This window comes from Bubalus kerabau, chromosome 17 (assembly GCF_029407905.1).
Source record: "Bubalus kerabau isolate K-KA32 ecotype Philippines breed swamp buffalo chromosome 17, PCC_UOA_SB_1v2, whole genome shotgun sequence".
NCBI classification, from domain to species: Eukaryota; Metazoa; Chordata; class Mammalia; order Artiodactyla; family Bovidae; genus Bubalus; species Bubalus kerabau.
The window spans coordinates 56629736-56652618 of NC_073640.1; the positions used below are offsets into that span (position 1 = coordinate 56629736).

The 22883-nt window shown below is 52.5% G+C and overlaps 1 protein-coding gene across 3 annotated transcripts in view; it reads right to left on the minus strand.

The window, feature by feature from the left end:
- EML2 (EMAP like 2) overlaps positions 1–17735 on the minus strand; it is a 38753-nt gene extending 21018 nt beyond the window's left edge. For 2 of the 3 annotated variants that reach the window (XM_055552578.1, XM_055552577.1), the window contains exons 1-14: positions 17536–17735; positions 17320–17443; positions 17031–17138; positions 14926–14954; positions 14595–14727; positions 10362–10511; positions 9546–9615; positions 9320–9430; positions 7970–8065; positions 6940–7074; positions 6053–6152; positions 5127–5281; positions 4678–4803; positions 2146–2277 (exon numbers count right to left, since the gene is read on the minus strand). In XM_055552578.1, the coding sequence (XP_055408553.1) occupies positions 2146–2277; positions 4678–4803; positions 5127–5281; positions 6053–6152; positions 6940–7074; positions 7970–8065; positions 9320–9430; positions 9546–9615; positions 10362–10511; positions 14595–14727; positions 14926–14954; positions 17031–17138; positions 17320–17443; positions 17536–17728 (1662 nt within the window). In that variant the 5' untranslated portion in view covers positions 17729–17735. Of the gene's footprint in view, positions 1–2145; positions 2278–4677; positions 4804–5126; positions 5282–6052; positions 6153–6939; positions 7075–7969; positions 8066–9319; positions 9431–9545; positions 9616–10361; positions 10512–14594; positions 14728–14925; positions 14955–15489; positions 15561–17030; positions 17139–17319; positions 17444–17535 lie in introns of those variants that run through there. The other variant, XM_055552579.1, reaches the window with a different exon arrangement.
- Between the last annotated feature and the right edge of the window lie 5148 nt (positions 17736–22883).

A 22883-nucleotide genomic window follows, 5' to 3' on the forward strand; every position in this document is an offset into this window, starting at 1 on the left:
TTCCCACACTTTTATTTACCCAAGATGATCTCCTTAGGGACTTTTCTAGACATGAGATTGCTGGGATCAAGACTGTCCACATTTCTAAGACTTTTGATATATCGTGTCAATCTGCTTGCCATAAAATTATATCAGCGTATCACCGGGTGTGTCTGAGTGCCTGTTTCCCCGCATCTTTATCTAATCTCCAGCAAAAAAATATTTAATTGGGGTGTGGGTATGGGGGGGATTTGGTTGATTTACAGGCAACAGAGGAATCAGACCTGGGTTCAAACAGTGGCTCTGACACTTCCTAGTAATGTGACATCAAACAGGTTTCTCTGCCTTGGCCTTGGTTGTCTCAGATGGAGAACATAAACACACACATTTCCCAGGACTGTTATAGGCAAGGTGTAAAGCCCTGAGAATGGTAAGCAAGATGGCCCACAGGAAGCACTCAATAAAGGTCAGCTATGATCGTAATTACACTTGTTGATGGGCAAGTGATTTTACCTTTCTGGGCCTGTTTCCAAGTGAGGATCCATCATTCCTACTGCCTTGTGGAGGTTGGGGGGCGGAAGCAGTTAAAAAGATGATGTTATCTGCCAGCCTGGATGGGAGCTAGGTTTGGGGGAGATTGGGTACATGGATACGTATGGCTGAGTCCCTTCACTGTTCACCTGAATCTACCACAACATTGTTAATTGGCTATACCCCAATACAAAGTTGAACATTTTAAGTTAGGAAAAAAAAAAAGATGATGTGGGTAAAGTGCTAAGGCAGTTTCAAGAATGGTAGGGAGACTGCCTGAATCAGAGTAACCTAAGGGAGCTTGTTACAATCTGCAGAATCTGGGACCAAACTCAGACTTCTCAAATCAGACTTCCTGTGCTTGGAGCTCACGATTCGATTCTGTGTTTCTGACATCGCAGGTGGTTCTGATGCCCTGGATAGAGAACTGCTGTGCTGAACAAGGAACCTGGCATATAGTAGGTGTTCAGTTAGCAGCCAAGGTGAGGATTATTACATATGGCCCCAGTAATTTCTAGGACACACCATCCCAGACTCCTAGAAGTCGAAAGGCCATCAGGTGTTCCAGGATCACAGGTAACCCTGGATGCCTAGAGCAAAACCTCAAAAGGTGGTGTGAAGACTATGACAACTGACTTTCTACTCTCCCATACTGCACAGGCAGGGGAGCTTAAAAACTACATTGCCCAGAAGCCCATGCGGCTAGGGTCAGCTGTGATATGTGTCCAACAATCAGTTACACTACCGTGGGCTCTGGAAGATGCAAAGTAGAGGCCCCACTCTGCCACTTCCGCTGATCAGTTAGCTTGTGAAAACATTTGCTGTGCAGGTGAGCAGTCACTAGCCTTGAAAGGCAAGGGCACAGAGGATCTGCTTTTGGTCAGTGCAAATATAGCCAGAATTGAGTCACTCTAGATCTAGCAAGACAGTGCAACAGAACTTTCTACAATGATGGAGATGTTCTGTATCTGCACTTGCCAATTTGGTAGCAACTAGCCACATGTTTTTGCTCAGCAGGTAAAGAATCTGCCTGCAATGCAGGAGACACAGGAGATGCAGGTTTGATCCCTAGGTCGGGAAGATCCCCTGGAGAAGGAAATGGCAACCCACTCCAGTATTCTTGGCTGAAGAATTCCATGGAGAGGGGAGTTGGACACGACTGAGCAACTGAGCCTGTACGCACACATGCAGTCACATGTTTGGAATGTAGTTAGTGCAAAGGAGAAACTGAACCTTTCACTCTTACATTTAAAGTTGATTTAAGTTTGAATAGCCACATGTACTAGACAGTATAGCTCTAGAGCCAACACTTGAGTGACCTCAGGATCCTGATTCCTGGATCGCAGTTATGAGGACAGCATTTTCTTGAACCCAGTGGTTCCTGACTCCCCACCTTCCTGACTATGGAAGAGGCAGCAGCTCCTCAGGCACGTCAGGTCTGGGGTGTTGTTCTAGGCTTCCTTCCAGTCAAGAATTCACTCCCCCTTGCCCTCCCAAGCGAGTTTGTAAGCACCCAATTCCCTGCATTAAATCTCCTTCTGCTGAAAGACACTGGGTGTGGTTCCTGTTTGATCCCTGACACATTGAGACAGGTGGTCCCGTTAGAAGGGTGTATCAAGTCCCCCAGCCCCTTACCTCGATGGTCCTACTCCACAGGGGCTGGTGGGACTCCACACTCCACAGGTGCACCAGCTTATCCTGCCCACATGTCACAAACTGTGCCCGGCTGGGGTGCGTGGCCAGGCCCCACAGCTCTTCCATGTGGCCCTGGCAGGAAGGAGAGATTACAGCATGGAGACCACCGATCCAGATCTTTCCTCCGCATCCCCCACCTCTGATGCCAGAAAGAAGTGCTGGACTAGCCTCAGCAACACACTCTCCCCACAGGTGACCCAGGGACGACAGTTTGCCCAGGCTATCTGAAGGAGGCAATGATTGGGCAGATCCCTGCCCCAGTGGGGGGGCTCCAGGCAAATGTGCCCCCTCCCCTCAGACCTCTGCTTTCCAGTTTGCACAATGAGAAGCAAGAGACGTGGTGCATAGGAGCTGGATCTTAGGAGTCAGACGGTGCCCAGAAGGCTGTGAGAAACCATGGAGGGTACTCAGCCTGGTGAGTCTGACCACATCTCATTTATTGACTATGGCAGTCACCTGCGCAGGTGACTTCTCCTTGAAGGCCTGGTTTCATCTTCTTAAAATGGGTCCAATCACTGTATGTGTCTCATGGCATTCTGCTTACTCAAATTGTGGATGGAAAGTGCAAATACATGGAAGATGTATGAGGCTGGTACAAAGTGCTCATCAAATGAAAGTGGCTGACTATTATTAGTAATAATAACATATCCTATTAATATATTATTAAAATAATTAACTATGATAATCAACAGAACTATAATTATTGATAGCAGCATAATGATTAATGCTAAATAATACAATTCTAGTAATACACTAATCATATATAACTTGGGAATTCCCTGGTGGTCCAGTGGTTAGGACTCTGCTTTCACTGCTCAAGGGCACAGGTTCAATCCCTGGTTGGGGAATTAAGATCCCACAAGTGGCCCAGTGTGGCCAAAAGAATAAAAAAATTAAAAATATGTATAATTAATATTGTAGAACAGTGATGCTATTATTAGGGGTCTACCCAACTCCAGTACTCTTGCCTGGAAAATCCCATGGACCCCCCAGCCTGATGGGCTGCAGTCCATGGGGTTGCTAAGAGTCGGACACGACTGAACGACTTCTCTTTCACTTTTCACTTTCATGCATTGGAGAAGGAAATGGCAACTCACTCCAGTGTTCTTGCCTGGAGAATCCCAGGGAAAGGGGAGCCTGGTGGGCTGCCGTCTATGGGGTCGCACAGAGTTGGACACAACTGAAGTGACTTAGCAGCAGCAAGGTCCATTCTGGCCTTGGGACACCTAAGAAATCCCTCTAGCCCTTGTTTTTCTTCATCTTCTTCACACACATGTGTGTGTGCTCAGTCACTCAGTCATGTCCAGCTCTTTTTGACCCCATGGACTCTAGCCCGCCAAGCTCCTCTGTCCATGGGATTTCCGAGGCAAGAATATTGGAGTGGGTTGTCATTTCCTTCTCCAGAGGATCTATCTTCCTGAACCAGGAATTGAACCCATGTCTCCTGTGATGCAGGCAGATTCTTTACTACTGGGCCACTGGGAAAGTCCCTAAGAGCCAGAAGGGGGAATCTAAACTCAGTTGCATGGATCTCAGCCACCTTGTAAGAGGGAAAATGCATGTTGGGAATGAAGGAAGGGGAAAACCACTGAACAAGGAACAATTTTTTTTTCCCTCTTTTTGGCCGTGCCATGCAGCATGGGGGATCTTAGTTCCCAGACCAGAGATTGAACCTATCCATGCCCTCTACAATGGAAGGTCAGAGTCTTAACCACTGAACCACTAGGGAAGTCCCAGCAAGGAGCAGTTTTGGCCAAGATTCTTTGAGCACTTACTCTGTGCCAGGCATCATTCAAAATGCTGTATATGAATGGATTCACGGAATCCTTATAAAACCCTGTGAGATCAGTTGTGTTACTCTCTCGTTGCAATAAAGGCACAGAGAAGTTACTCATTGGCCTCATATCACACAGCGAGTGAGCGACAGGGTTCTTTCACTCCCAGGCAGTCACTCCCCAGAATTCATATGCTAAGCCATCCTTCTAGACCACCACTTGGTAAGTGGGCTCTTTAAACTGGATGTGGGGAAGGGTTGTGGCCTACCAGGAGGGAGGTGAGGGCATCTGAGCAGACTCCAGAGGACATTCCTAGAGCCCTGGAGCCCGAGACCTGCAAGGTGTGTGGCCCAGGGCCAGTGGGACAACCTGCCAGGGCACTTACAGAAACAGCACACCGCCCTGACCAGCAGGGGGCAGCATAGCTGGAGCAAGGTCCTGGGAAGCCCCTGCTGTGCAACCAGTTAACCCACTGCTGGGCCATGGGGTGTTCTGGGGCAGGAATTCTAGGGCAGGGGTGGGGTTATAGGTCACAAGCAGGTAAAAGGAAGGTAAGAGGTGTTAACTAGGCCAGAGGATAAGGAATGGGGCAGAGAGGTGAGGAGAAATGGGAGTGGTAAGAGAGAAGTGAATGGTGCAGAGGACAGAAGAGAGGCAGGTAGGGACGGAGCGGGGCAGGTGCAGAAGAGATGCTCACCTGGACCAGCAGCGAGAAGCCGGTGTGGACAGAGCCCTGCAGGATGGAGTTGCGGGTGGTCCCCACATACAGCGTGTCTCCCCGGCCCTCTGCCACGGTGCGCACGGGGCCGAAGTCCTCAGGGACCTGGGTGTGGGGGGAGGGGTGGGCAGATGAGTTTAGGACACATGTAGAGGTGGGGGGTGAGATGGCTGGATAGCACCAACGATTCAATGGACATGAACTTGGGCAACTCCAGGAGATAGTGACGGACAGGGAGGCCTGGCATGCTGCAGTCCATGGGGTCGCAAAGAGTCGGACACAACTTAGGGACTGAACAGCAACAACAGACGTGAGGGCAGGGTGGGGATGGGGGAGACAGGCTGGGAGAACAGGGTCTAGTGTTAGGAGCCCTGGGGGGGGTGGTGAGAGATCTCCTCACCTTTGTATGAGCCTCTCCCCCTCCTCACCTCCACCTCCTGCAGCTTGCTGTAGTCGGAACCCCAGAGGACAACCCGCCGATCGCGGCCCCCTCCGGACACCAGCGTCCCGTCCCGCAGGGCGCAGAGCGCAAACACACCACCATCGTGGGCACCCAGCACTGCCTGTGTGATTCGGTTCCCACCTGCAGGGTGGCCAGGGGCAGGGGTCAGCATGCAGAAGCTGCCCCACACTGAGCCCAGAAAACACCTCAAACTCTCACTCCACATCCAGCCATTCACTCACCTCTTCTTCTACCTACCTACCCATCTACCCAACCACCCTACCATCCATCTAATAAGCCATCTGGAAAGATAGTGTATTCATTTACTCATTCTTCTATTCACTGAGTAGGACATAACCTACATTCATTCACTGCCTTATTCATTCATTCCTTTGGAACAAACCATCTTTCCATCCATCTAACCTGGGTTAACCCATTCATTTACAGTTCAAACTTGATCACTACCATGGGGTTTGCAGAGGACCAGGGAAGGGAATACGTGAAGATTTCATGCAGGTGGGGATACAGCTGAACCTTGATGGAGGCATTAGACTTGGTCAAGTAAGGATTTAACCTGTTGTATCATACCCAGGGCTTCCCAGGTGGTGCTAGAACCTTGCCTGCCAGTGCAGGAGACGTAGGATAAGTGGATTGGATCCCTGGGTTAGGAATATCCCTTGGAGGAGGGCAGAGCATGGCAACCCACTCTAGTATTCTTGCCTGGAGAATCCCATGGACAGAGGAGCCTGGCGGGCTACAGCCCATAGGGTCGCACAGAGTTGGACACGACTGAAGCGACTTAGCACGCACGCACGCACATCATACATTCCAGCAGGGTCTGAGGAAGGAAGGCACAGCCAAAGGGAGTCAGGGAGGACTGGGTTGGGGACCAAACGGTGGGGTGACACTGACCTTTGCCCCAGACATAGAGGTTCCCCCCAGAGTCCCCGGTGACCACATCGCCACCCTCCAAAAAGGTCACACACAGCACGTACTTCGGTTTCTCGTATTTCTAAGGTGGGGGAGAAGGGGATGGTGTCAGAGGGTCACTGCAGCCGGGTGGCCTCCCCGAGCTCACCCACCGGCCAGGACCACGGTCCAGGGCACGTCCTCGCTGCTTCTAGGTGCGGCCCTGTGAGGAGCATCCTTGTCTCCAGTGCACACCCATGGAGTGTCACGTCGCCTAGCGTTTCTGACCCCACTGTCTCCCTTCCCCACCCCAGATTCCCTTCCTCCCTCCTCTCTCTCATCTTGACGTCTGTCCCAGTCTCTGTCCTCTGTTTCCCCTGCTGTCTTCCCCTCTCTGCCCCACCCCCCACCCCTGTCTGCCTCTAGGTCCCTCTCCTTGCCCTGCCCCACCTTCTTCTCAATATCTCCATTTCACCTCCATCGGAGCCTGGTATTCTCAGGGCCTCCTCTGTTGGGGTGGAAGACCCAACTCTCACCAAAGGCGGGCCTCTGGTTCCTGCTGTTTTTCTCTCTCCCGGTCACCAGGCTCCGATCTCTCTATTTATCCAGAGTATCAGCAACCACAGCAAGCCATGTGCCCAGCGCCCACTATCAGCTACGAGCTGCTATACTCTTCATTCCATTGGATCCTCACAACTGGCAAGAGTTGAGGAGGACCATCCCCTCGTATGAGTAAGGGAACTGAGGCCCCAGCAGGCAATATCTCAGCATCCCTATACATTCCAGCCTCTGGGGTGTCTCCAGCTGTTTGGGGGGTCCCTGCCAGCCTCCCTCAGGGCCAGCCTGGCACTCACCTCAAAGGGGTCCCTCCCGGGACCCCTGGCACTCACCTCAAAGAGGCCCTGCCGCTTGCTCAGGCTGCCCCCCTCCAGGTTCCAAAAGTAAATGTGGGATTTCCCACAGGTGATGAGCACGGTGGGATCTGTGGGGTGGAAGGTAGCCACCAGCACGGCCTCGTTGGAGCACTTTAAGGGGTGGAGGAGATTCAGAATGAGGACCTCAAAGCCACCAGGACCACCACACCCATCTCAGGAAGGACTGCCCTGAATACAGCTGTGTGGGTTATGTACTGCACAACTGCCTTGCCTGTATCTCTCCTATACAGGCAGGCTAAAGCACAGGAAGCAGGGCCAGTCAGTGAAGCTTTATTGCCTTCTTCACCAATCTAATGGCAGACACATGGAAAGCCCTTACTTTGCACCAAGCTCCGTGCCAAGCCCTTTATATCCATCAACTCATTTAACCCCACAGCATCCTGTGAGGTAAAGCTCATTAGTACCTCCCATTACAGACGACAAAGTGAAGCTCAGAGAAGGGAAGTCACTTGCCTAAGGACACACAGCCAGACTCCGTCTGGAATCAAGTCACTGGGAGCCCAGCCTCTCAACTACTTCTCCTTCCCCAAATCATGGGCCCCCCATTCCAGGTCTCTTGACCCCAGCCCAGAATGAGCATGTGACCTTGGGCAAGTAGCTCTCCCCTCTGCCCTCTGCCTCGGGTTCCTCATCTGTAAAACAGGCCACCAGCCAGAGATGCAAGTCAAGGTCTATCTTAGACATCGCAGGGCAACTGAAACAGCAGCCACCTTGTACTGATCCTCCTGTTTGGCCTGGTCTGCCCACCCCATATCCCAACATCAAAGCCAAATTTTCTCTACAGGGGAGATGGTACCATAACTCCCGTTTTACAGATGAGGCAACTGAAGCACACAGAGGGCAAGCCACTTACCTGAAGTCACAAAGCCAGGACTTGGAGGTGAGTCTGACTCTGGACTCATGAGCACTGAGATCTGGCCACCACAGAGGGACCCCAAGGAATGAGGATTGAAAAAAAAAAGGGGTTACAAGGGGGTTACTTCACCTTGACATCCACCACCTTGGTCTCCTTGGCCCAGTCCCACACGGAGAGCACGTGATCGTTGGATTCATCTACCGCACACAGGAGGTTGCCCCCATTCTAGGAAGAGGAGAGAGGATGGGGAAGGGGCAGACAGCTCTGGGTCTACCCCCCCTCCCCGCCCCCAACACCAATACCTTGCCTACTGGCGCATTAGCCACTCAGGCCTGTTTAAAGATTTTCAAAGGCCCTGGCCCAAGGCATATGGAACACATTAAAATACACTCTCCATCCAGGGCCACACACATTTTAAAGGCTGTTTATAGTTTTCCTTTTGAAATGACTAGTCCCTAAGAAATTCATCTAATTTCCCCTCAGTTATCATTTCTCTGAAACCAGCACACCCTCAGGAATTCTTACTAAGAACATCTAACCTGCCTCTTTATCTGTAATGACTTGTATGACTATGAAGTTAAACAACTAATAAAGTTGGGACAATGATGCTGTTTTATATCTTTAATTAGGCATAGGTTAGTTTTGATTTTGCAGAGTTTTTCTTTCTCCCAGACGCTGGCAACAAAATAGCTTTATTTCTCCAAAGGTCTCAGAAAACCTGTGAGGCTTTTAAACGGTAGGTGGGAGGACCAGTTGTTTTTTATTTCCTGATTCGCTGCAGCCACTGCTTTGGTGAAATACGACAAAAATGTAAAATATGATTTTAGGAAAAAACCACCAATCATATACTTGGATGCTGTGGGAATGTCAAATTGCTCTACAAATCCCTAAGCCTTACTCTTGATTTCTGTGCTTACCTCCCCCATATCTGCCGACACCCATGTTCTGGATGGTACTAGGAGCAGGGCTGCGCTAGACACAGGGCTTAAAATGCCTACAGATAAGGATCCTTCCAGAATGAAAGGTGGTGTGAAAAACAATGTAAAAAGCATTACCTGATCTACAAAGGATCATTGAGAAGTCTGTCTGGGGGCAGACATACTGTTTTACTGTTGTTAGTTGCTAAGCTGCGTCTGACTCTTGCGACCCCATAGACTGTAGCCTGCAGGCCCCTCTGCCCATGGGCTTTTGCAGGCAAGAATAGTGGGGCAGGTTGACCATCTCCCCCTCCAGGGGACCTTCCCGACTCAGGGATCAAACCCACGTCTACCCACATAGGCCAGCGAATTCTTTACAGTTGAGCCCCCAGAGCAGGCCGGTGAGGCTGCAACTGTGGGCACCCAGCCTGGAAGGTCAGAAGGGCCGGGAGTTTGGCCGGCAGAGTGTCCAGCACCCGTGATGTCACGAAGGCGTGGCCTCCAACTCAAAGGGGAACAAGGGGCAGGAGAGGGCCCAGGGCCAGGCCTGCACAGGACTTACAGATTTGGAAAAGCCCACACAGCACACAGCTCTGTCAAACACCCCCAGGCCCAGCACGTGTAAGGTGGAGAGGGAAACTGAGTCCCAGATGCGCACGTGGGGTGGCAGCGGCTGCAGGAAGGAGAGAGGCCAGTTACCTGGGGGGCCTGGCTCCCTGACCCCCACCCCCACCCCACACCCACAACTCCATCCCAGCCTCCAGGTCCTGCCCCCTCCACTCTGTTACCTTCCCCTCCTTAGTGGTGCCCGCCACCTGTCCAGTGGCGATGGTGACCATATCAGGGTGGACAGCCAGGCTGAGGAGAGAAGCGCAGGTGGAGGGGACTCAGGGAGTGAGGGGGGGGCAGGGATGACAGCAGCCCAGAACCCCTCCAGCAGCAGCCACAGTCATGATGCCTGATTATTCATTCCACGGGTTGGCTCAATGAGTTATTTTTAATCCAACGGTCCCCAACGTTTTTGGCCCCAGAGACCAGTTTCGTGGAAGAAAACGATTCTTCAGGTGGGGAAAAGGGAGACGGTTTGGGGATAATTCAAGCACATACAGGTATAGTGAACTTTATTTCTATTATTATTACATCAGATCCATCTCAGATCATCAGGGATTAGATCCTGGAGGTTGGGGACCCCTGAGTTAGTCAATGAACATTGATTTAATTCTTCAATAACAATTAAGGAACACTCTCTGGGTACCCTGAGTCAGAAGCAAGACTCAGACCTCTGGTCTCTAACTCAGGGGCCCACAGGGCTCAAGCCTGAACCACAAATGGCCAAGAGAACACACCCATCGAAAGGGTGGCTGCCACCACGGGATTCCAACACACTGCGGGACTGTCTGGTGTGCCTGCTTGAAGTTTTCAAAAGAAGTGAAAAATCCAGGTATCGGAGTGAATTCACCGACATCTGAAGTACTGATAGTTAATCCACGATGTTTTTCCCCCTGAATTCTGCCTGAATTCAGGCCAAGTGAAGACCTGGCCCCCCCACTTCCCCTTCGATGCCCTGTGCGGGAGATATTTGGCATCCTCCTCCCTGGCCTCACCACTTGATGTCATCGTTGTGTCCCAGGTAGTGCCGCTGCCTCTGCTCCTCCACACTGTACAGAACGGCCACGGAGGCCACGAAGTACACTATCTCCCCCGTGGGCAGCAGGTAAAGGTTGGCTCTGCAGTCTCGGCCACGGTAACCATAGCTAGAGATGCCCCGCGGCCGGTTAAGGAGTGTCTTTTGCATTGCAGCCGTTGGTTGACTCCCAGATGAAGGTCATGGGAGATAGGTTTTCCTGTTTCCACTCTTACTCCTGTAGGAGGTTGAATAACAGCCCCCGCAAATATGTCTACTGTAGGACTTCCTTGGAAGTCCAGTGGTTAAGACTCTGACCTTCCAACGCAGGGGACGCGGGTTCAATCCCTGGTGAGGGAACTAACGTCCCACATGCCGCCTGGCCAAATAATGAAGAAAAAAAAAAGTGTCCGCCAAAATATTACCACCTGGAAACTGAGAATGTGACCTTACTTGGAGAAGGAGTCTTTGCAGATGTAATTAAGGATCTCGAGATGAGATCATCCTGGATTATCTGGCTGGGCCGTCTAATTCCAGTGACAAATGTCCTTGTAAGAGCCAGAGAACAAAGAGGCACTGACACTGGGTGGCATAAGGCAGTGTGAGACTGGAGTGATGGAAGAACTGAAAGGCTTGTTAGCAGCCACCAAAAGCTAGCAGCCAGGGAAAAAGTCCCCCAGAACCTCCAGAGGGACCGTGGCCCTGCTGACACCTTGATTGGGGATTTCTGGTCTCCAGAATTGTGAGATTTTTCTGTTGTTTTAAGACACCAAGTTTGTGGGCATTTGTTAAGAGCAGCCACATGAAAGTAATCTGTCTACCCTTCTTCCCCAGAGGGATCCTGTTAAAACCTATTATCACTAAGTCACTTTACATGTGTCCTCTGCTCAGGCTCTCTACTCAACTGTCAGCTCCTTAGAGAGGCCTTCTCAGCCTCTCCCAAATAGTTCTGAGATACTTAAAACTGTAAACCGGAATTCCCTGACGGGTTAGTGGTTAGGAGTCAGCACTTTTGCTTCCGGGGCCCAGGTTCAATCCCTGTTTGGGGAACTAAGATCCTACAAGTCTCGCAGCATGACCAAAAAAACCTTGCAAACTCAAGACTTCTTGGCAAGCCAGTGGTTAAGACTTCCCCTTCCAATGCAGGGGGTTCGGGTTTGATCCCTGGTCAGGGAGCTAAGATCCCACATGCCTGAGGTCCAAATAACCAAAATATAAAACAAAAGTAATATTGTAACAAATTCAATAAAGACTTAAAAAAAAAAAATGGTCCATGTCAAAAAAAAAAAAAAATCTTAAAAAATAAAGAAAACCCATGCACCTCAATGTCCCCATCCGCCTTCCCTATTAATTTTCCTGCAGTACATTCATCAGCATCACACATGTTCCGTTTGTGTTTTTGTTTTTGCCACATCCCACGGCAATTCCCCAACCAGGGATCTAACTTGCGCCCCTTGCATTGGAAGCACAGAGTCTTAACCAGTGGACCACCAGGGAAGTCCATCTGTTTAAATTATTGTCTCCCCAACTAGAGTGCCTGCTTCAGGAGGGCATGACCTCTGTCTTTTCTGTTTACTGATGTACCCCCTGTGCCCAGATGAGGTCCTGGTACACAGTGGACATACGAGTTCAATATTTGTTGAAGGAATGTGACCCCTCTTCTGTTCAGAATTTTCTGTAGCTCCCCAGTTCCCCTAAGAGAAAGTCCAAGCTCCTCTTGCTGGCCTCGTTTGCCCTCCCCTGGTCTTAGCTTCTGTCCTCTGACGCTGGATTTCCCCAAAACACCACAATCATGACCATCACCCGGGTCTTGGCACTAACTGTTCCCTTTGCCTACTACACACTACCTGCCACCTTTCTCAGCTGTCACATCCTCAGAGCAGGCCTCAGTCTCACTTTGTCTGCTGGACTCATCCTACTCATATGATCAATGTGGTAACTGCACCCAGTCCTTGATGAGACTGTCAACTGCACGCCAGCCAAAACTGGGCTGTTTTGTTCTCTTCTGTAACTCCTCCTCCAGGAAGCCTTCCCTGATGCCCAGGCTGGGTCGGCTGCCCTCTCTGGGTTCCCCCATCCCAGCCTTGCCCACTCTAAGTTGTCATTTTCATGGATTCTGTCCCCACACTGGACTATAAGCCCAGGAATGCAGGTTGATACTAATTTGGGGACTGCTGGACTCCAGTCCTTAGTCCCAGAATGTTTGCGAAACATCTGAATGGATGTCAATATGCCTATCCCAACCCCATAGAAACTGCTTCACCCTGCAGCCATTTTAGGGCTGGGGAATGAGGCCCACATGTACTTTTGCTGTCTCAGCTGCTTTTCTTCTGATGCTCACTTATCAAGCCAAGCCTGGCATGACAGCATGGTATTCTTCAATTCCTGTGAATATTTCCAGCTGCCTTAAAGAGGTTCCGGGCTCCAACTATTCCTGCCTCCTCCAGAGAAAACACCAAGGCCAAGAGAGGACAGGGAGTGGGTCCCCAGGATGCTAACCCCAAACCTGTTTGTGTTTTGGAAAAAGCTTAGGGCTCAGAGTCAGAGTTCTGGCCACAGTTCTGCTCTGACTCCCTAGGACAGGGCTGGGACCCCTCTCATGGCCTCAGTTTTCTCATCTGGAAAGTAAGGGTAATCATTCTCAATCTGCAGGCCTTAGAGGGCTCTTGGAGAACACTGGCTGTAAAAATATATTCTGAACCCTACAAAAGAGAAGGATCATATTATTCGATGTATTTATATTGAAAGAACTGAACAGTGCCTGCTGCTGCTGCTAAGTCACTTCAGTCGTGTCCGACTTTTCACGACCCCATGGACTGCAGCCCACTAGGGCTGGACCCCATGGACGTGGCGACCCCATAGACGGCAGCCCACTAGGCTCCCCCGTCCCTGGGATTCTCCAGGCAAGAACACTGGAGTGGGTTGCCATTTCCTTCTCCAATGCATGAAAGTGAAAGTGAAGTCGCGCAGTCGTGTCCGACTCTTCACGACCCCATGAATTGCAGCCTACCAGGCTCCTCTGTCCATGGGATTTTCCAGGCAAGAGTACTAGAGTGGGGTGCCATTGCCTTCTCCGAACAGTGCCTGGCATACAATAAGCGCTCAATAGGGACTTCCCTGGCAGTCAAGTGGTTAAGATTCCACATGTCCAATGCAGGGGACATGTGTTCCATCCCTGGTCAGGGAACGAAGATCCCACGTGCCATGTGGCATGGTCAGTACATGCTCAACAGTGATTAGTCATTATTTTAATCAATCTCTGTTTATCTGGCACATATTATGAGCACATTGTTTCACAGTCTTATGAATCCAAGATCATGACACCCACTTTTCAGAGGAGGCTAATCAGGCACAGAATGGCAAGGTGATTCATCCAGGGTCACAAAGCCAGCCAGAGGCTGGGCTGGCATTTCACCCTATTTCTGCCAGGCTCCAAAGACAGAGTTCTTAACCAATGCCAACTTCTTTCATTTCTCACATTCACCAAACTCACTCTGGCCACAGAGCCCTTGGACCTGCCGTGCCTTCTGTTCTTCCTATGAAAGTGAAGTGAAACTGTTACTTACTCAGTTGCGTCTGACTCTGTGACCCCATGGACTACAGCCCACACGGCTCCTATGTCCGTGGAATTCTCCAGGCAAGAATACTTGAGTGGGTAACCATTCCTGGGGATCTTCCTGACCCAGGGATCAAACTCAGGTCTCCTGCGCTGCAGGCAGATTCTTTACCATCTGAGCCACCAGAGATGGCTGGCCCCTAAATGTTCAATTCTCAGATCAAATGCCCCCTCCTCAGAGAAACCCAGTTACTCCTCTCACTTGAGCTTAGGTTACTGTATGACCAGCATTTATTACTTAGCTGAAACTACCTTATTTGTTGACTCACTGGCCTCAGTCTCCCCCAGTTTAGAAGGGAGCTCAGGGAACCTGGCCTGTGTGTAGAAGAGAATCTGATAGTTGGAGGGCACTCAGCAAATGTTTGCTGCTCTAATGAATCATAAAAGTCACGTGAGCTAATCTGCCTCCCTCTGCTCCCTGCAGACTCCAGGCTCTTCCTGATCCCTCACGTCACAGATGCCTGAGAAGTCCCACTTTCGGTACAAAGACCCTCCCTCTAGCTGCAGTCCCACGGAAGGGCTTCTGTCCCTTCCGGATTGGGGAGGTGGGGGGGGGGGTGGGGGGAGCGGGAGGAAGAGATTAAAGTAAAAGGATACACCCAGTCCAACTTGAATCGGCGCGAAGGCAGCTCAGAGCGTGTGTCCAGGCTGTAGGTGGGGACCAGCTCCTCCGGGATCAGCATGGGTACAGGGCGGCCCCTCAGGAACATTTTCACCGAGCCCTCCTCTGCTAGGATGCATATCCCCAGAGGTCAGGTGCTGACACCAGTCCGCAACCCCGTAACCTCTCCCCTTCTGACTTCACTTTTTAAATGTTTTTTAAGTAAAAAAGGGAAGGGGTGGGGGGTGGGGATGAGGTCAAAGAGGTTTCCTGACCTCCAGCTCTGGCCTCTCACCCCAGCGAGGCCCTCCCATTCTCCCTACTTACCCATGCTGAAGATAACTTCTTTGGTTTTGCTGTCAGGAAAGGATAAAGAAGGAGGGGAAAAAAGGAAAAAAAAGAAAGCCCTAATTAGCAGGCAAGTCAGAAACTGGAAGAAACCATTTCCCCCACCCCACGGCTCTCCCGAGGTCTTTGGTAAGTAATGGGGGGGTTGGGGGCGAGTAAGGAGCGGAGCGCTGCCTCTCTGCAGGCCGTGTGCTTTGCTCGGTTGATCTTGCAGAGCCTAAGACACAGGCCCAGAGAGGCAGTGATCGCCGAAGATCACACAGCACGAAGTGGCAGTGACGCGATCCTGGAAGCGGGGAGTCACAAGGTACCCCTCCCTCCTAAGTCAGCACAGTTCTCCCAACGCTCTCCACCCCCAGTTCCACAGCGCCCCAAACTTCTAACTGAAAGGATAGAGGTGAGGGTTTAAGGGAAGGGGCGTGTCTCTACACTCCTTTTTGCTGACGGAAAGAGGTGATGCCCGCGGGTCTGGGTCCCCGGAGAAAGGGGAGACCTGGGTCCTGCTAGTGCAAGAAGGAGGGGGTGCGTGTAAGAGGGTCTCACCCAGGTCCAAAGCTACTCATGGCGGCGGCTGGCGGCGCTTCGGGGCCGGGGGTGGAGCCGGGCCCAGCTCCGCCGCTTCCGGCCCTGGGAGGCGCCCGCGCCGCCGCGCCCTGCCCCGCCCTCCACGGCAGACCCCGCAGCTGGAGGTTCGTGTTCCGGAGCTGTGGGGTCCTGACACCAGGCTCTTTTGTCGGGGGAGGGAGAGTGTTTTTTGAGAACACAGAATCGAGGACGTGTCTGCCTGAGTTCCAACCCAAGCTCTGCCAGTTCCCAGTGTTGTGAACAAGTTGCCAAACCTCTGCCTCGGTTTCTTCACTTTTCACTTGGGGATAATAAACCTCTCAGGCGATTGTGAAGCTTCAGTTGGTTAATTCATGTGAAGTGCCTTGTGTAGTACCTGGCACATAGCTCTGTGTACGTGTTTGCTGTTATTTCAGTGGGGTGAAATGTGTGGGTTTTTGACTTCGGTCCAGCCTTAGTCCACCCCACCCCCCAGCCTTGACCTCGCCCACCGCATGGGACTCCACACTCAGGTGTTTTCACCGCCCAGACATTCAGTCTGGCCCGGCCTCTGGGAACTTGACCTCGCCCAACATTCTGATCATAGTCCCACATTTCCTTCTGACCCTATCCCTGAATCGACAGCTCCCCATGGAAACTCCTATCGTCTTCAGGTCTGGTCAAGCAAGCAGACCAAGATAACCTTCACCCTGAATCCATGCAGACCTACTGAGGTGTGTCCACGTCCACCTATGACCACAGTTCAATTCAGTCGCACAGTCGTGTCCGACTCTTTGCGACCCGTGGGCTGCAGCACGCCAGGCTTCCCTGTCCATCACAATTCCCGGAGCTTGCTCAAACTTAAGTTCATCGAGTCGGTGATGCCATCTAACCATCTCATCTGTCGTCCCCTTCTCCTCCTATGACCACACCTAACCTTCAAATTCAAACCGCGCCCATTTCCACCTGGCAGCGCCCAGGCTCCCCTCCTCCCAGTTTCTTGCAGCGGACACTACTGCATATGATCTCAGCCCGTTACCCTCACCCCAGGTTCTGACTCTACCCAGTTTACCTTCTGGCCACGCCCTCAAATTCCTTTCACGCCAGTTCCTCTGATTACCCCATTTCCTGCCGAAACTCCTCTTAGAGCCCTGACCTGGTTGCCTCCCCGAGACTAAATGCGGACTCTGCCTTTACCTTAATAGCCACGCCCACAATCCTGGATCCTTCCTAACTTCTACTCGGGCTCTTCCGAGAGACTCTGACCATCCACGCCTCCTACGCGCTAGTCCAGCCTCTAAAGCTTTGACCACGCCCCTCAATGTTGGCTCCGCCTTCTCGTGCCTTTCACTACTACCACGCTGTCTCAAGATTGGTCCCTCCGATCCTCCTGCACCGTTTCCGCTTTCTGAACTAGATGACCATGCTTTAGGTTACTACCTCGTGGCCTGGGGCATCACCCTAATCTCCCCATCGTTTTCCAAGCCTAACTGAGGTTTTGGTCCCACCCTTTGCGGTACGACGCCGCTTTGGACACTTACCCTTCCTTTTTGGCGCTGCAGTTGCTGCTAGAGGATGTGGTGCGGCTGCGGGGATCCTCGCGGCGCACCGAGGCGAGGCGCTCTGGTGACAAGTAGCGCCGGGCACTGCTAATAGAGAGCACACAGTTAGGGTCAGCACCTGCGAAGCCAGCAGGCGAGTGCCGGAGGCGGGCGAGAACTTTCCAGGACCTTCCCTTGCTGATGTTCAGACACCCGAGTCCATCCCTTTTCATATAAACAGCCTCCGAGGTCTTGGAAGAGGCTGGGGATCCCGACTTCCGAGCCTCACCTGCGCCCAGAGGTCGCCTCCTTTTTGGGGGAGGATGGAGACGTGGCATAGCCGCCCACGCGCCGCGGGGGTCCCGAGCCATTGAGGGGCGTCCTGGTGGGAAGACCTTTCAGGAGCTGACACACTAGAGGGATGGAGTTAGAGGATAGAAGAGGATGAGTTTGAGGTACAGGCCCCAGCCCCTACCACCTCACCCCTCTAGTCTAGTGAAGATACCGGAGGCAGTGGTGCCTAGGCGAGGAGGAGCCCGGCCCTTGGGGGTGCCCCGCGCGCGCAGCGCTGCGCCTTGCTCTTCGCATGCCCGCAGGCGACGCAGCGCGTCAGCCAGCGCCGCCTTTAAGACCGCCAGCTCATCTTCCTGCAGCTGAAGCCGCTGCTCCAGCGCCGACACGCGGTCGTCCACCTCCATCCCGCTCGTGCCCGACAAATTGTCATCTGGAAAGCAAGAGATCGCTGGCTGCGAGGGCCACCCAGGAGCTCCAACGCCCAAGGGGAAGTGTCCCTCCCACCTGCCCGGGGCTAAGTCCCCGGCCAGCCACGCCCCTTCATCTCCCGCGACCTGGGGCTGGAACGCCTGGATGTGGGCCAAGAAGAGGGGAAGGAAATCCCCACGGCTCTCAACCCTTGCCCGCACACTCCTCTCTGCCACAGTGCCCTGGAGGCGTGACCTTAGGGAAGTCCCTTCCTCGCTAACCTTCTAAGAAAGAGTCTACAAATCAAGAGCCTCTCGACTCTGGTTTTAAGATTCTATGACTAAGATGCTAAATACCTATGAGTGATACCAACATCTTAAGGATGACATCAACTTTTTCCGAACGACACCAACATTCTAGAATTGATCCCCAATATCCTCTGACGAATATCGAGATTTTTTATCGCGGGTACTAACATTCCCTCTCTGTTTCTAAGACTTTCCAAGCCAAAGAGGTCTGTGCCTGGTCCCTCTCCGCTTTCTCTCCTCACCGAGGGGTTCGACCCCAGAGCCTGCTGCAAGGACAGAGTTTCTGCGGCCCCTGGCGGCAAGTTTGGGAGTTGCAGGTAGCTCCTCGAAGACCCGAGATTCGCGCAAGGGATCTGACACCCAAATTAACTTCCCCGACCCAAGGGTCTATCCTCTGATCCTCTTTTAAAATGTAGCTTCTTTACTCCTATGCCCCTGACTCGGCTCTCCCTCTCCATTCTAGATGCAGCCAAATAACTCCTCCTCCATCTCCCGCGGTCCTCATTTTCCCAAAGTGGGAGGGGCAGAGTACCAAAGTGGTTCCCCCCTCCCCCTTTCGTCCCAGACCACTCATACCCAGACTCATTGCTGGCAAGAACCAAGGAAGCCCTGGCTCCCAGTCCGGTGGAAGTCAAGGTGGTAGCCTTAACAGGAACGGGGCTTGGAAGTAGCATCTGCTATCCCCCGTCCATAGGATGCCCCGCCCGTCCGCTGGGCTCCGCAGTGCAGCCATCGGTCCCTCCCCTCTGTCCTCCACCCCTTGCGGCCCAATCGCTTGCCTGGCCTGGCCTGCCCTGCCCCCCACCCAGCGCCACTCTGGTCGGGTGCCTGGACCTGCATTGGAAGGTGGGGGTTAGGTCTGAGGGAGAGAGCTGTCAGGACTCGGAACTCATAAGAAAGGGAATCTCAGGGGCCTATTGGCATTGCGTTTTGCAAAAGAGGAAACTAAAAACGGAGGATGGGGGAGAGTACAGAGATCACCGAAGGTCAGCCAATAGAGGAGGTGCAGGAGGGCCTGATCACCTCCTTGTGCCAAGACCCCTCTTACTTACCATTAATAATACTACCCCTAAAAATGAGATTTGTCATAGAGAGCTTACACGTGCAAAACACTTAGCATCTCACCTGGCTCTGGTATGTGCTCAATAAATCCAGAATATAATTAAATGTTATTATGGTACCCACACTGGAGGAGGGCATGGCAACCCACTCCAGTATTCTTGCTGGGAAAATCCCATGGATAGAGGAGCCCGGTAGGCTACGGTCCACGGGGTCGCAAAGAGTTGGACACGACTGAAGTGACTGAGTACATGGTACCCAATGTCCCAGCAACTTTAGTAGCTCTAGTATTATACCCATTTTAGGAGGCAAGGAGATAGATGGGGGTTGAAGCCCAGAGAGATGAAATTACTTGTACACAGACACACAACCTTTCAGCCCCGGAACAGGTATTTGACCCAGGCTTAGGCACCCTGTCAGCCTGCCTCTCAGAGGGGCTGAGGAGGACAAAAATGAGCATTCTGGTCCCTAACACTGGGGTGTATGCCCAGAGGTAAGCCTCCAAAAGGGAGTTCCTTCTCAGGGCCTCAGAGTGAAGTGGAGGAACTGTTACCTTGCCCTTGCAACCCCCATCCAGGGAGCCACCTTATTCTGAGGCCTTGATCTGCCCACCCACCCCTCACCTACCATGACTCAAGTCCTCTGTCCCCTCCTGCCAGTTCATCCCCCACCTTCAGCTCTTTTGCTGAGAGGCCAGCCCCCATTTCCCACTTCTCCCCTCTGCTTCCAGCTCCCCTCATCCGGGTCTGACACCCACAGTGGCCTTTCTTTTTCATATCCATTTGTCTAGGGAGAAGGGATGAATCCTAATGGGCGGGAGGGGTGGGGCCTGAGGACTTGGGGGGTAGAGTGGAGGCAAAGTCCTCTGGTCATCCTGCCTGGTCCCACACCCAGCCCACAAGCCAACACCCAATTCCACTCTCCCTCAATCGGTCCCTCTGCTGAGGAGAAGGGAGAGGGTCCCGGAGGATTGAGAGGGGATGGAGAGAGCAGAGTTCCACACCTCCAGGCCTTCCCTCCTTCAACCCCAAGCTCCTAAAGGCTCTGCTCTCTTCTCTCAGTTCAGCCACCTGGGGAAAAAGGGGAGGGTCGAAGAAGGTGGGGGGCTGGGATCAGGGCTTTGGGGATCAGGCACCTTGCTCTGGGGTCAGGGTGCTGCTAGGGGAGAAAGAAGAATCTTCAGCTAGGGGCTAGGATGGGGACTTGGAAGGAGGTTGGGGTAGAAGGAGATAGGTCCTGCCCTGGGCGGGGCCAGGGTCGGAACTGAGGAGGGGTCTCACCGTTGCAATATTGAAGCAGCGAAGACGTGTCGTAGAGGCCGCAGAAGGCCGGGCCGCGCTCCGCCATCGCCCCGCCACATCCACCGCCGGCCCCCCCGGTCCCAGCTCGGGCCCGGTCTCCCCCCCCAGGCCCTGCCTCCCGTTGCCATAGCAACGCCCTTCGTTCCAGCATCCCCGGCTCGGCCCGCCCGGCATCAGGCGGCCGACGCCGGGCCTGGCACCCGGGTCATCCCCCAGGATGCCCAGAAAGGGGGAGGGGGTCGGGACACCCCCTGCCAGGCCCCCCCAACACAATCCTCGGGCCGGGATTGGTTGAGCCGAGATCCCTCTCGGTACTGTCTGGTACCGCCCACAACAGGCGCGTATTCTCTCTAGAGCCCCTCCTCGCCTGTTCAGGACCAATGAGAGCCTGTCGCGCAGGCCCCCTTCACCAATAGGGATGCAAAAGGATTGGAAGGGGCAGGGCCTTCTCTGCTTTTCAGCCCGAAGCATAGCCCCCGGCTCTTAGAGAAAGGTAGGGTAAAAGAAGACACTCCCACATCCCCCAGACCTTCCTAATCTTTTCCTGGGTTTTCGAGAAGCCCCCTTGCAAGACCAAATCCTGGAGCCTCAAATCCGCCCAGATACCCACAAGCTCCGCCCTGGAACTCTTATTGTAGGTCATTTCTTCGAGCTCTTGTTTATTCTATCTACCCCAGCCCTCAGGGCTCTTAGCTCCACCCCCCCACCCCCCCCCGAACGCCGTGGGGGGAGCTAAAGTTCTATTCCCGCCCCCAGAGCTTTTTGCACCGCCCCCTGAGCATCTAGACCCAGCCCACAGATAGGATTGGCTCCGCCTTTGAAGTTTAGAGCCCCCTACCCTAAGTCTGTTAGTCCCTCCCTCACCTTTTCTTCCACTTTCCTATTGGCCAGCCCCGGCCCTTAGCTCCTCCCCCACAGGCTTCATCTCCCACCTTATTATCCAGTCCGGGTTTTGACAAAGGCCCAGTTGAGATGCTTGGACGACTGGCGGTGTCAGTCGGAGCTGGCTCCGAAGTTGTGGGGAGAGAAAAGGGAAGAAAACCTGACAATGGATTTAAAGAATACTGGACCACTTTCTCCGAGTCCCCATTGAGGGTCAGCCCCTAGAAATGACCCAGACCATGCTTTATAGTTGGGGGCCAGATATATAGAGACATATGTATGTCAGCCAGCCAGTGCGTGCTCAGTCGTGTCAGATTCTCTGCGACCCCATGGACTGTAGTCCCCACCAGTTTCCTCTGTCCATGGAATTTTCCATGCAAGAATACTGGAGTAGGTTGCCATTTCCTTCTCCAAGGGATCTTCATGACCTGGGGATCGAACCCGGGTCTCTTGTGCCTTCTGCATTGGCAGTCTGATTCTTTACCAACTGCCCCACCTGGGGAGTGACCGTAAATCAGAAGAGATTTGCTTCTGGACACAGCCAGGCCTTGAAGCTCAGGGCTTTGGAACCAAATTGACCGGGTTTGAGTCCTGACTCCACCAGGGTCTGATTGTGACCCTGAGCCTCAGTTTACACATCTAGAAACAGCGGAGAGGAGGGCAGTGGAGGTTAAATATCGAACCGACTTCTTTTATTCATTAAAAAATGTTTACTGAGTGCCTATCATGTGCCAAGATCTGTTCTAAGTGCCAGAGTTTCAGTGATAAGCAAGTCAGCCCCCAGAATTTGCTCTCATGGACCCTGCAGTTTCCAGAGGAGGTAAACCACAATACACAAAACAAAAAAAGAGTGTTAATAATAACTAACATCTACCGAGCACTTCCTATGTGCCAAGCACTCAGTTATCTTCACCACAAGCCCCATTTTCATCACCATTTGATAGATGAAGAAACAGGCACAGAGCTTGTAAGATCATTTCAGCTCCTGGCATTAGAGAGATAAGACAGAGTGATATTGTCAAGGATGGGAGGCTGAGGCTAATTTAGAGAGTGCGGCCAGAGAAAGTCTTTCTGAGAAAGTGACATTTGAGCTGAGATGTGAATGACATGCAGGAAGCAATCACACAGGGACGGGGGAAGGGGGGTGACTTTCCAGGCAGCGGGAACATGAAGTACAGAGGTCCCGAGGTAGGCATGAGTTTGGCAACAAGAAGGCTGTTGTTGATGGAACTGTGGAGAGCTTCCATGTGAAGAGGAGAGCAGGAGGTAGATGGCATCGGGAGATAATGGGAGCACCAAATCTTGTAGGACCTCGAAGGCTGTGGCAGATGTTGGCGGCTTGTCACTGTATCCTCCATGAGCCCCAGGGAGGCCACATTGGTAAATCACACAGGAGGACAGTGCCCGGCACACAGTAGGCACATGTAAAGGGCAGCAACCCCTGTTCGTGTCCCAGTGAACAACTACTAATGTGAGGTCAATAGGGACTTACTTCCCTAAGACTCCACGTTCCAAATGCAGAGGGCTTGGGTTCCATCCCTGGTCAGGGGACTAGGTCCCACATGCTGCAATTAAGACCCAACACAGCCAGATAAAAATAA